The sequence below is a fragment of the Lissotriton helveticus genome, chromosome 2_1, assembly GCF_964261635.1.
Source record: "Lissotriton helveticus chromosome 2_1, aLisHel1.1, whole genome shotgun sequence".
NCBI classification, from domain to species: Eukaryota; Metazoa; Chordata; class Amphibia; order Caudata; family Salamandridae; genus Lissotriton; species Lissotriton helveticus.
In genome coordinates, this window is record NC_136059.1 from 356,102,979 (window position 1) to 356,116,680 (window position 13,702).

The window sequence follows — 13,702 nt, forward strand, 5'->3', positions numbered from 1 at the left end:
CTCGCAGGGCATAACCCTGGTGGTTCAACAACTGGCATCTACTTTAACGCCAGGGCGGACGTACTCGACGGTCGATGCCTGGTGAATCACGAATGGCGTCTCCAGTCAGAGGTGGCAAAAGATCTTTAAGCGCCTGGGAGATCTTGAGTAGACCCGTTAGCCTGCGAAGAGAACCTGAAGTGTCAGCAATACTGCGTGCTGGAGTTTCAAAGGCGGCTATCGGTTGGCGACACCTTTCGGCGCGAGTGGAGTTCAGGCCTGCTGTATGCCTTTCCACCCGTGCCACTCCTGCCCAGGGTTCTGAAGACGTCAGGAACGACCATGCCAAAGTAATTCTTTTGGCTCCAGACTGGGTGAGGAGAGTCTGGTAGCCATAGCTTCTGAAAATAAGCATTGATCCTCCAATCAGGCTGCCCCTTCGGGAGAATCTTCTTAGCAGGGGAGAGTCCTCCACCGAACCTGTCAACTCTGCGCCTCCATGCATGGAGATTGAGCTGTGACAGTTAATGGCTTTCGACCTTCCTCCTGAAGTATGTAACCTTTTTTTGGCAGCCAGGCGGCCCTCCACTAATACGGTATACGCCTGCCGTTAGCAGATACTTGTTTTATACTGTACAGAAGTCTATTGACACACTTTCTGCTTCAATTTCCTCTGTTCTTCTATACATTCTAACCTTTGCCTTTGCTTTGCTTTGGGCAAGCTCAAGAGTGATCTCTCTGCTATTTCAGCATTTTTGCACCTGCCAGACCAACCCCTCTCTTATTAGGTTTCTGCTCACGCCCTTTATGCCGCAGAGGGACCTTAATTTAGTCCTCACTTTCTTGTGTGTGCTCCCGCGGGGTCAGAGGAGGCCCCACCAGGTTCTATACTGTCCGATCCTGCCACGGTGCCTGTGGGATCTCATGGAAACTAATCCAGATTGGGGTCTGCGCTGGTAATGCCAACACCACCTTCCCCGAAGTAAATGCCTCTGGCGTTCACCCCATCCTGATACCCGACGACTGAGTCGGATCGACCTAACTCGACTCTGGCACCTGCAGACCCCAGAAGTTCTACGCCATTTGCTGTGCGGTTTGTGGAAGTTTCAGGCATGTGTGTGGATTAGGAGGGGTATCTAAACCCTTTAGAACAACAGTTGGACATTCCTGTGGATTAATTGGAATGGTATGAAGATCTTGGAGAAGCCAGTGGACTGAACACACCTCCAGATACTAGTATGCTCTTTCCACCTAGTGTGGCTATAGAGGAGGGGGCATCTTATGCCAGGGTGGTAAGGAAGGTGGCAGAGGTCCGTGGCCTGGAGCTGCCCTGTGTGCAGTTCAGGACTAATCTCTTGAATGATGTTCTTCAGCCTGAGGCTTCCACATCCAAACCCCTATTGCCCTTTAATGAAGCACTAGCAGATGTTCTTCTAGGCACAAGGTCCAAGCCTAGCAATGAGGCTCTTGTGAACAGGACAATTGCACACCGCCATCGCCCAGCAGCGGGTGATCCAAGGTTTCTTAGCCTACACCCCACCCTTGAGAGCTTGGTGGGTCAGACTTCAACATCCCATTTCACATTCCCTTATGCTCCTCTAGATAGGGAATCCAAGAGGCTGGACACATTTGGTAAGAGGATTTCTTCTACCAGATTGACATTGCGGTCATTGAATACTGCATGCTAGTTCTGCCGTTTCTCTCACCTTTTGGGAAAAGGTTGCGCAAGTGCTGCCACAGGTCCCGGAGGAGGGACCTCTCCAGCTGCTGTTCGTCTTCAGGAAGTCTCCCTGCCCGAGCCTGCAGCAACTTCACAGAGCCAAAGGTCTCCATTGAAAAGCGCAGGTTCCCTGACACCTGATTTGCACCCCGCCATGCCAGTGGTGGTGCAGCTCCTGTGCTGGTTGTGGACTCCTTCAGTGCTGACCTTAACCCCAGGAGATATGCTACCACACTCGATTGGCCTGTTCGGAAGCAGTCCTTAACTGAAAGCTCCATTGGGCCCCACCCCTTTGCACCCGGTTGCCGCAACTAGAGTGCCCATGTAGACCTTTGGGAACCTTGGTCCTAACCCCCAAAATTTGTATACTTATCAGAGAAACCGCGAACACTTTTCTTCCATAGGAAGGCGAGTTAAGAGATTTTGGGGCATAAAAATGTCTGCTGAACAATTGTTGTATAGAGAAACGAGAACTCAATTGCAAAGTATAACAAGTGGTACTTACCTTGTATTGCAAGATCCTAAGGTATGATATCTAGGCATACCACACCAATACCCAAAGTAATCCAAAAGTAACTAAAATGTAATCTACAAGTACTTAATGTTTAATTTAAACAAACCTGTAACGATTGCAATATCAACTACAACTGCATTTCTTTTAACAGTCTTGCATTTAAAAGTATATTTTACTTACCTGTGCCAAGACCTCCTTGGTTCTAAAAATAAAACATAAGTATACCTGTTTTTACATACTTACCTAATTAGTCTGGATTCTGTCTGAGTGTGTGCCATCAGTCCTTGATTGAGTGAATACAATAAATGCTTAACTCACCATCTTCATAAGCCTAACTGCTCGCCCACACTACCACAAAGTGAGCTGTTAGTACTCACCTAATTTAGCCTCTACTATACCTCTGAGGACTCCCTGCTCTCTGAAAAATGATACCTTACTTCGGTATAGTATATACAGAGCCAACTTGCTACAAGTGGCAACAGTTGATAGCTTTCGACCTTCCTCCCGAAGTATGCAATGTTATTTTGGCGGCCAGGCGGCCCTCCGCTAAGATAGTATATGCCTGTCGTTGTCAAAAATTTGTAACATTTTGTACAGAAAGGTCTATTGACCCTCTTTCTGCTTCTCTAATCCTCTTCTCTTTATTTTTAACCTTGCCCAGCAGGGCTCTGCTTTGGGTACTCTCGAGGGTTATCTTTATTATTATTATTAAATTGTTTTTGTAAAGCTCGCAGCTACCCAAAAGGGGTTTCCCGGTGCCTAGCACACAAAGTGCTAGAAAAGGAGCAGTCAAGAACCATTTGCTACTAAAAGAGCCAAGTTTTAAGATTTCTTCGAAAGCTGAAATAGGACGGGTCATTCTTCAAGGACACCGGAAGAGAATTCCAAATTTTGGGGCCAAGACAAGAAAAGGAGCGGCCTCCCATTCTTGCAAGTTTAAATCTGGGAATCACGAAGTCTCCGTGGGCTGTAGAGCGCAGGGGACGAGAAGGAATGTAAGGATGGATGAGTTCTTGCAGATACGCTGGTGCCACACCTTGTTTGATTTTAAAGATGTAAAACAGGGTTTTAAATGTAATTCTTTGATCAATTTGAAGCCAGTGAAGGTCACGTAAATACGGCGAGATGGAAGCCTGCCTAGGAACTTGACAGAGAAGGCGTACTGCAGAGTTATGAACTACCTGTAGCTTTCTCAGTACTGTTTGGCAGCTACCGAGATAGAGAACATTGCCGTAATCGAGGTGAGAGGTGACGAGTGCCTGGACTACCGTGCGTTGGGTTGAGGCAGGAAGCATCCAAATAATCCTACAAAGCCACCTCTAGATCGTGAAACAGATGGCAGCAACAATCGGCACTAGTTGTCTCATTGAGAGACTATCATCAATAATGATGCCCAGATTACGGACGTGGGTGACAGGTAGGGGAAAGGAACCCATTTCCTGAGGCCAATGGTGAGGGCCCCATAGGTCCTTGTGCTTGCCCAGTATAAGGACCTCAGTCTTATCCCCATTTAACTTCAAAAGTTAAGGCACATCCACTCTGTCACTTGCCGTAGGCCGCACTGAAGGGCAGATGTCGTAGCGTCTTTAGTGGTGGAAAGCGAGAAGACAATCTGCGGATCATCCGCATACGAATATAGGAAAAGACCCGCCTCTTTCACTATCTCTGCCAGAGGTCTGACATAGATGTTGAAGAGCAGGGGGCTTAAAATGGATCCCTGTGGGACTCCATGTGCTGATACGCAGATCTTGGATGATGCCTTAGCAGAAAAGATTTGAAAAGTGCGACGTCAAGGAATGAAGCAAACCAGGATAGGGCAGTGCTGTCTAGCCCAAGAGACCTAAGGGCGTTGAGCAAGATGTTATGCGACTCAGTGTTGAATGCGGCACTCAAATCCAATAGAATGAGTGCCACAGTTTCCCCTTGATCTAAATGCTGGCGCAGTTTCTCAGTAACCCCAAGCAGAGCGGTTTCAGTTGAGAAGTTGGCTCTGAACCCGGATTGCGAATAATGAAGAAAGCCAACTTTGTCTATGTGTTGTGTCAGTTGAGTATTGATATGTTTCTCCGCAATTTTGCAAGAAGCTGGAAGCAGAGATATAGGTCTAAAGTTAGATAGTACAGAAGTATCTGCTCCTGCATTTTTCAACAAAGGGATGACCATGGCTCGCTTCCACTCGGGGGGTACAAAGGCCTCCCGCATAGAGGCGTTAAGAAGATCGATAAGGACGCCTTTAGATGTAGCAGAGAGCTGACAAAGGATGTTAATAGGCAAAGGATCAAGAGGAGACCCAGATTTAATACTGTTTAAACAATTTTGGAAAGACGCCTCTTCAAATAGGTGCCAGGAAGAAATCTTGGCTATCTGGTCACAATTACTGTGATATTTAGGGTCAAATGCAGAAGCCATCCAACACAAGGAGCAGAGAGTGACTTGTAAATAAGTTGTACCTTCTGAATAAAGAAGTCAGCAATGTTGTTACATTGATTTTCATCAAGCACAGGAGGAGGAGGGATGGTATCAGAGCCAGCTAACTTCTTCACTACCGAAAATATAGCCAGAGGACAATCTTTCTGCTCTGTCCGCTGCTGGACCAACCCTCTTTGTTCAAGTCCCCTATTGTAAATAGGTTCTTAAAAGGGCTTGTACAGATGTTCCCGCCAGTGCCCATTGTCATGCCACAGTGGGACCTTAATTTGGTCCTCACATTTCTTGTGTGCTCCCTTCAAGCCATTGCATAATTTTTCCCTGTAGCTGCTTACCATCATAACAGCCTTGCTGCTGGCTATAACATATTCCTGAAGGGTGAGTGAATTACAGGCTTTATCATGCAGCCTCCCTACATGATGACTTTTGTGGATAAAGTGGTGCTTCGCTCTTACCAAAAGTGGTGACCCCATTTCATCTGGGTCAGTCAATCACGCTGCCCAACTTTTTTGCTCCCCCGCATCCCTCTAAGGAAGAGGAGCGCCTCCACTGTCTGGACCCAAAAAGAGCATAGTCGTTCTACCTTGACCACACAAGAGTTCCGGGTGGAAGACCAACTCTTAGTGGTTTACGTGGGTGCTAAAAAAAAAGTCAGGCAGGGCTGAAACCAACCATTTTGCGCTGGGTTGTTATCTGTATTACAATTTACTACACCCTGGCTAGGAAGCAGCCTCCTGAAGGTGTACGTGCTCATTCTGCCAGGGAAAAAGCTGGGACCACGATGTTTGCTCCGAGTGTCCCAGTCCTGGACATCTGCCAGGCAGCAACGTGGGCATCTCTGCACACATTTGCCATGCACTACTGCCTTGGCAGTTAGGTCTGCATGGATGGGCGTTTCGTCCGTTCGATCCTGCATGACATTTTAGTGTAGAAAATCTGTCTGTAGCACCTGCCAGGATGGTATGACTTGGGTTTCTATTCAAAGGTAAGGAATTGAATCTAGAAGTCTCTATCAGATGATGAAGTTACTTACCTTCAGTAACGCATTATCTGGTAGAGACCATATCTAGCTGCAGATTCCTTACAGACCTAACCAGGCCTCCCGGCTCTGCAGAATCATTTGATAGGGCTAGGGTTGCTACTTTTTCTGGGCCCTATTTGAGACCCAAACAAGTCTGTTCACTTAATGGCTCAGCGCTTCTGGCATGGATAAGTGAAAAGTAACTGACTACTGTGCACTTGGTTGGCGCCTATATAGGTTACTGTGATGTCATAACCGATGGTGGTAATGTCCCGTGGAGCCAAACGGAGCCACCTGACCACACGCAGGAATTCAAACTTAAGGAATCTGCAGCTAGATATTGTCTCTACCAGATAAAGCATTACAGAAGGTAAGTAGCTTGTTCTTTAGAATGCCCTCTACAAATAAATGCTAGAACTGTTGAAATCACTAAGTTTCTTAAGCACAATATTTTCATAGTTCCTTTTTTGGTGAAAATCACTTTTATCCATTGTGAGTAAAGTAATGCTGTCATAACTGTCATATTTTGTGGATATATCTGCCCAAACTCTGTAGTTGAATGTGCCCTAGTTCGTCCCCTGTCTTATTCTCGAAGATCACTTTCAAACACAGTAATATTACTAAGAAAAATGCTCTGCATTTCCTTTAAGAAATGTATAGTCCTTTCTTAAAAATGTTTTTTCCTTTTCATTTTTTAGATTTTACGTGTACTTGGTGAAAATGCTATTGCAGTGCGAACAAAAGCCATGAAATGCCTATCTGAGGTTGTTGCAGTGGACCCCAGTATTCTTGCTAGGGTAAAATAGCGCTATTTTATTCAACATGTTCAACCTAAAGCACAGTTCTTCTTTGTATTGCTAACTTGTGTTTGTGTTTTTTTCCGCTAGCTTGATATGCAGCGAGGTGTCCATGGACGACTAATGGATAACTCAACTAGTGTGCGAGAAGCAGCAGTAGAGTTGCTTGGTCGGTTTGTTCTCTGTCGACCTCAGCTAGCCGAGCAGTATTATGAAATGTTGATTGAGCGGATACTGGTATGCACCCTTAATACAGATGTGTAAAATGTCATTTCACTATGTTGATATTAAAGAATATATTTTTGAAAAGCAAAGCACTAGTTAAGTTAATCAATATTTAAATTTTCAAGCAACAGCAACTCATTTAATACACAGTTAGCAGGTGGATTTTTAGCTAATTTTTGTTCTTAGAAATATTGGATATCTTGTTCTTGTCTGCTGAAGGAGGCTGGCTTAGTATATGGTGCTCACTTATTTAAGTAAAGCACCCTGCACTAATCCAGACAACCCTTTCGGTGGTTTTGGTGGTCTTAGACAACCATATAATGCTCTCTTAGTAGTAGTTGTGAAGAGCAGCGTTCAGGCTTAGGCCAGAAGAAGTGTTAATCAGCTTGTTTTACCAGGACTAATCATGTAGTGTAGGTTAAGTGAAAAAGAACAACACAGTATAGTTATTTATTATAAACCCTCACAAACCCATCGGTATATCTCCTACCCTGAGTTATGTAAACAATACACACAATAGTTCAATAGTCGAACAGGTAAGTAGCACAAATACACAGTGGTCTCCAGGGGGAGACCAAGCCACATGCTAATAAACTGAAATGCTAACCGCGACTGAAGTCGGGACTGGACTCAGAAGACTTAAGAGCTAGGGACTCAAGGAACCACCAAAGGTAAGTAACCAGGAACCCCACGGAGGCTGTGTGCAGAGTGGAAACACGACCACATAGCTCACCAAGCATACAGGCCATGTTCCAGTCAATGGGGAAGTTGCAGTTTTCAAGAAGGACCCTTCTCAGAGGACCCTGAAGACACCCATTGAAAGATGGAAGGTTGGAGAGTCCCCCACCCGTGGCTACTCCAGGAACCAGGATATCTACACCAGGGAAGCCGGGTGCATGGGTGTGAAATGACGTTGGAAACCGCCGTAGACCACAATGGAGATTTGTGACTGGGGGTGAGTGAGTGAAAAGTTTCAGCACTCCGTCCATCATCTCCTTGTGTTTGCTTAGTCAAGGCTGGCTCAGCAGCAGGACGGCAGAATCGAGTCTGTGGTCCACAGCAGCACTGGCTTGCTGTTAGACCCTGAAAGGCTGGTACCAGGAATACAGGGTGGCTCCCTAGGGAAGCCCCCAGTACATGGGATCCTACATCCAACACTGGAATCAGTGTTGAGGTAGAATTCCAACATGTTTGCTACCAAACATGACCGGTTTCAGTGCAGCCAATATATGGTTAAACAACTCTTAATTAGCTTGATGTCCACTATATGTATAAAATGGCTGGAAGAATAGACTCCTGGATTTGTAGGGGGTATCATGCAGGGTACCCTCACACTTAGACCAAGCACCCTGCCTTCAGGATTGAAAGGCCTATCCTAGGGGTGACTTATAGGTTTTAAGTGCAGTGACCTCCGATATAAGGAAAATAATATCTGTGGTGATAGCAACCAGCTCAACAGGCTGCAATGGCAGGCCTGTAGTCACAGCTTTAGTGGTCTCATGGGTGGCATAATGCATGCTGCAGCCCTTGGGGACCCCTGCTGTACCTATGCCCTGAGTACGTTAGTACCATATACTAGGGACTTGAAAGGATACACCAGTAGCCAGTTAGGAAGGTATCAAAGTACTTACCATAGTCCAATTTAGGGAGAGCGCACAGTGACTGGAGTCCTGGTCAGCAGGATCCCAGTCAGACTAATAAGAAAAACAGAATGACACCAGCAAAAAGTGGGGGTAACCATAAAAGCAGATCCTACTTTCCTACAGGTGCTATTGGAGGTCTGCCCAAACAACGCTGTATAATTGACTTGTACAGCTTATTTTATTACAAAATGTACAATGATTTTACTCAGTCTTATTGCTTTACATTTTTGTGGGCTCTTATTGACACCTGTTTGTATTCCTTGCTGCCTATCAGTCCTCAAGAACCAAAAGTCTCATTCTTCCCCATGTAGGTCTCACCAAGGGTAGTAGATGCCCTAACAACCTGTAAAGCTTAGTGACAGTTCTTCACCTTTAATAAGGATACTATTGCATTGGTTTACAATAATATGGCTCATACAGAAAGGGCTAAGAATTTATACTTTAACTTTGTACGCACAAAAAAGTAGGATTTGCATTTTGCTGTAAATTGATGCTTTATTTAGCCAAATTGTTTATTCGAGGCACTAAAAGCTTTGCTATTTTGTTCTTGTACTAGTCAAATTGTTCAAAGAAAGAATCAACAGCACATGTTGATCAGTCTCCCCTGGCATACAGAAATATACAAACTGGGCAAAATTTGTGGGTGTTAAAATAGAAAATGTATACAGATAAAAAAAAATCTGGCTGTTCGATTTGTTGCTCATCATGCATTACTCTTACTCAGAAGATCAAAGACCATATAACTAGGACAGGAAGTGATCTACTATGGAACTTTTTGAAAAAGTCAACCCTGGATTACTGAAAACTGCTGGGAAACTATCCTAATAGCAGATTATGCTACATATTGTATTGTATTGTAATTGCATTTATATAGCGCTTACTATCCCTGACGAGGCGTTGAAGCGCTTTTTCGGCGAGTAGCACGCTACTCCGGGACCCATAGAGGATTAGTGTTGAATTAGTATAGTGAAACATACAAGCACATTTTAAGTGGTGGATATTGATTAAACATATTTTTTGTCTCGGTAGTGATTTTTAACTTTCACTCACATATTTACATTATAGCACTGCACCCCATCAGCACCATTAAGATACACCTTGGGTAGAGTTCACCTTTGGTATCCAGTTTCGCACCATCAATCTGATGAATTGGGCGATGTTTGGATTTACCATCTAAATCCCACATGATGATGCTCCGCCAGAAGGGTGGGCTGATGGGAATTTCTCAGCCAGGTGTTATCCTTTTTGTTGCTGTATGATGGCCTGTTCTCTTTAGTCTCTAGCACGGGACACACACATTTCCCTTTTGCTTCCTCCTTGACCGGACATCTCCCCTATTTGTTGTTGTCATCCTTACTGACACTCCTGGACGAAACCAGGATCTTGAACACCTGTGAACCACAGAGGGGGAGGAGAGATAGGCGCCTCCTACAGAAAGTTCAGGTATTTACACTGCAGTTTGAACCGTAATGTGTTCCTGACCACCCCACCAGGCCATCGTACTAGTGGCCCCGGACCGTGAGAGGAGAGCGTGGTACCCTGAACTTCTCTCCATGAGCATCTGTCTTCCGATCCAACTACCCCTTTAGGAGAATCTCCTGCCACAGAGGCAGGGCAGGTTCATGCACCCATATCTATACAACCTACACCTCCATGCATCGAGATTGAGGGGCGACAGTTGATGGCTTTCGATCTTCCGCCTGAAATAGTTGGTGTCATCTTGTCCGCCAGACTCCCTTCCACCAAAACTGTTTACCAAAACTGTTTGTTGGTCGCTGGGAGTTTTTTGTATGGTGTTCTCCCACAATATCCAGTGCCTACCGAATGTATGTCAATACATCGCATAGTAATACCACGCATGCCATCACAACGCGGGTATTACTACGCGATGTCAATGACATCGCATACCATTATATCGCATACTTATACCACTAGGATGCCTTTACCACGCATGCCATTACAACACAAAGGCATGCGTGGTAAAGCCATACTTGTGGTAAAAGTATGCAAGGTAAGTGACATCCCTACACAACACACTACTCCCACCCCTACACTACCCCAACCCAAAAACACTACCACACAAAACTACCCACACTACTCCTACACTACCCTAAACCACTACTACACTACTCCCACCCCTACACTACCCTAAAACACTACTACGCTACCCACACTACTCACACCCCTACACTACCCTAAAACACTACAAAGCTACCCACACTACTCCCACCCCTACTCTACCCTAAACCCTAAAACACTACTATGCTACCCACACTACTCTCACCCCTACACTACCCTAAACCCTAAAACACTACTACGCTACCCACACTACTCACCCCTACGCTACCCTAAACCCTAAAACACTACTACGCTACCCACACTACTACCACCCCGACACTACCCTAAACCCTAAAACACTACTACACTACTCTCACCCCTACACTACCCTAAAACACTACTACGCTACCCACACTACTCCCACCCCTACACTACCCTAAAACACTACTACGCTAACCACACTACTCTCACCCCTACACTACCCTAAATCTGAGACACGTTAGTGATAGATTCCTTACCTTAGAATATCCCTAGGCGTCAGACTGGATCCGGAAATGTTTGGCGTAGCAGTACCCTTGCGCGTCGGTAGGCGTCGTCTGCGGCTCCGCGTCCGTCGTGGGCGCCGTGATGACGTCGTCGAAGTACTTAGACGCCGCCTCCGCGTGCTGACGTCAGTTCTTCTTCTTTTTTCCACGTCAGCAGCGCAGATCCGGAAAAAGTGGTACCTTAGTCATTTTTTTACTAAACTTTTTTGATCCTTTTTGATCATTTTTTCGAGTCTTCGACTCCGAACGGTGCCGGTAGGGATGCCAGGTTTTAAACCTTGTGAGGATTGAGACCGACTGATGTCGGTCACGGACCCTAACCGTCGGTGTCTCCACTGTCTCGGCGTCGATCATGACGACAAGACCTGCTCCGACTGCTGGGCCCTAACTTTGAAAACTAGGCGGGAGCTGTCCCGCAAGCAACTCAAGCTCCGGCAGTCGGGCCGCGCCGTGAAAGGTCCCGGTCCGGACGGAGGTCGAGGGACCGGTCGCGGGAGCGGAGCCACCATAGCTCCGGGAGCCGACATCACTCCTCAGGGTCGAAGTCGTCAGGTAAGCACAAGAAGTCGAAGAGACGTCATCGCTCTTCCGACGCCCCTGCCCCCCCCTCCGACGCTCACGCGACGTGGCCGGGTTCGGGTGACACCGCCCACACGGCTCCGTCGGAGTCACGGGCGTACCGTCAGGCCTCACACCCTCCGGTCCCAGGGCCACGCGCGACGCCGGAGGAGATCGAACGTTTCCTCATGGCCATGAGGTCTCTCACTCCTCCGACGGGCTCTGCGGCGCCTTCGGGCCCAGCGGACCCGTCTGGGGGCCCTAGCGGGTCGTGGGCTTCGACACCACCGGCGCCTTAGGGCCCGGCGCCTTCGGGCCCCTCTGGATCCGCTTCTGGATCCGGGTCGTCGCTGGTTGACCTAACGACCTCACCGGCGCCGGTCCCTCAGGTGTCACCTCCGGCGCCGTCTTCGGGCGGCGCCGTCCCCGATGCCTCCCTCGATCCGGTTCCGGCACTGGAGCGGCGCCGCTCTCAACGCCGTTTGGAGAGTTCTACTTTAATGAACCGGCCCCATCATTTGACACCCCTGAGTACCAGGAGATGGGTGATAAGGAGAATTGGGAGGGGTCTGAGGACCCTCTGACACGGGAGTGTCAGTCCCTGGAGGACTGGACAGGTGAACTTGGGGATGCCAGTGGTCTGGACACCTCGCCAGACACTGGTTTTGTCTCACCTCCTACCGTGGCTACGGAGGAGGGGGCAGCCTACAGTGTGGTGCTGACGCGGGCGGCCAAGGCCTTGGGCCTTGAACTCCCCGTCGCGGCCATGAGGACTAACCTCCTCACTGAGGTCCTTAAACCGCAGTCACGCTCGGCTGAGCCTCTGCTGCCGTTTAATGAGGCCTTGACCGACATTCTTTTGGGCACTTGGTCCAAGCCCGCTACAGGTTCGCCTGTAGATAGGAACGTGGCCAGATGCCACCGCTCGGCCCCGGGCGTCCCTTGTTTCCTGTCCACCCACCCCACCCCTGAGAGCCTGGAGGTCCAGGCCTCCAATTTCCAATCCGCATTCCCGTCGGCTCCGCCAGACAGGAAATCCAAGAGGTATGAGCAATACGGCAAAAAGGTATTCTCCTCCCTGAGTCTGGGACTGCGGTCTTCCAACACCGCATGCCTCTTGGGCCGCTACACCCACTCTCTGTGGGGTACGGTCGCGGACGTGCTGCCACAATGCCCGTTGGAGGTACGGGCTAAACTCAGCCAGGCCCTTGTGGAAGGCAGCGATGCGGCACGGTATTTTATCCAGTGTGGGCTTGATACCACCGACTCACTGGGCAGAGCGATAGCAACGATGGTGGCGATTCGTTGCCACGCCTGGTTGAGGTCCGCCAACTTCTCGGCCGATGTCCAGAATACACTCATGGACATGCCGTTTGATGGCCGTCGCATTTTTGGCGACAAGGCAGACCATGCGCTTTAAGGACTACAGGGCTACGGCCAGGTCCTTGGGCCTCTCGGCCCGCGCCAGCAAACGGGTGCCTTTCGCTCCTTTCGTGGCCAAGGAAGGGGCGTCCCCACACGTGCTGCCAGCCACGCACCGCAGGGTAATATCCACCGCGGTGGCGGCCGTGGAAACCGCCGTGGTGGCGGTAGGGGGCAACGGCGAGGTCAGTCCACACCTTCCCCCGCAGCATCCGCATCAAAACCCTCCTAGTCCGTGTTTTCCGGCCCATCTGACGCCAGTGGGGGGCAGGGTTCGCCATCACCTCTTCCACTGGCGCACTGTCACATCGGACAGGTGGGTGCTGCAAATCGTCCGAAGGGGCTACTCCCTCCCCTTCGAGGCGACTCCTCCAGCCATGCCACCGCAATACCACCGCGTATCGGGGGATCATTTGCGACTTCTGCAGGAGGAAGTTACGGCCCTCTTGGCCAAGGGGGCCATCGAGCGCGTTCCTGGGCCAGAAGTAGGGTGTGGTTGCTACTCCCACTACTTTCTGGTACCCAAGAAGGGCAAAGGGGGCCTATGCCCTATCTTGGACCTACGGAACGTCAACGGCTTCCTCCGGAAGGAGAAGTTCAAAATGCTGACACTGGCTCAGGTCTTAGCTGCCCTGGACCCAGGAGACTGGATGGTAGCGTTGGACTTGCAGGACGCTTATTTCCACATCCCCGTCCTGCCGGCCCACCGGCGTTACCTGCGGTTCATGGTAGGCCACGAGCACTTTCAGTTTACCGTGCTCCCCTTCGGCCTTACCAGCACCCCACCGGTGTT

General features: G+C 48.6%; 1 protein-coding gene across 14 annotated transcripts in view; it reads left to right on the forward strand.

Annotated features, from left to right (window-relative positions):
- The window catches only part of NIPBL (NIPBL cohesin loading factor), a 1,942,504-nt gene that overhangs the window by 1,307,361 nt on the left and 621,441 nt on the right, over positions 1-13,702 (forward strand). For all 14 annotated transcript variants that reach the window (XM_078674965.1, XM_078674957.1, XM_078674966.1 and 11 more), the window contains 2 exons: positions 6,360-6,458; positions 6,549-6,695. In XM_078674965.1, coding sequence (XP_078531091.1) covers positions 6,360-6,458; positions 6,549-6,695 — 246 coding nt within the window. The remainder of the gene's footprint in view (positions 1-6,359; positions 6,459-6,548; positions 6,696-13,702) is intronic.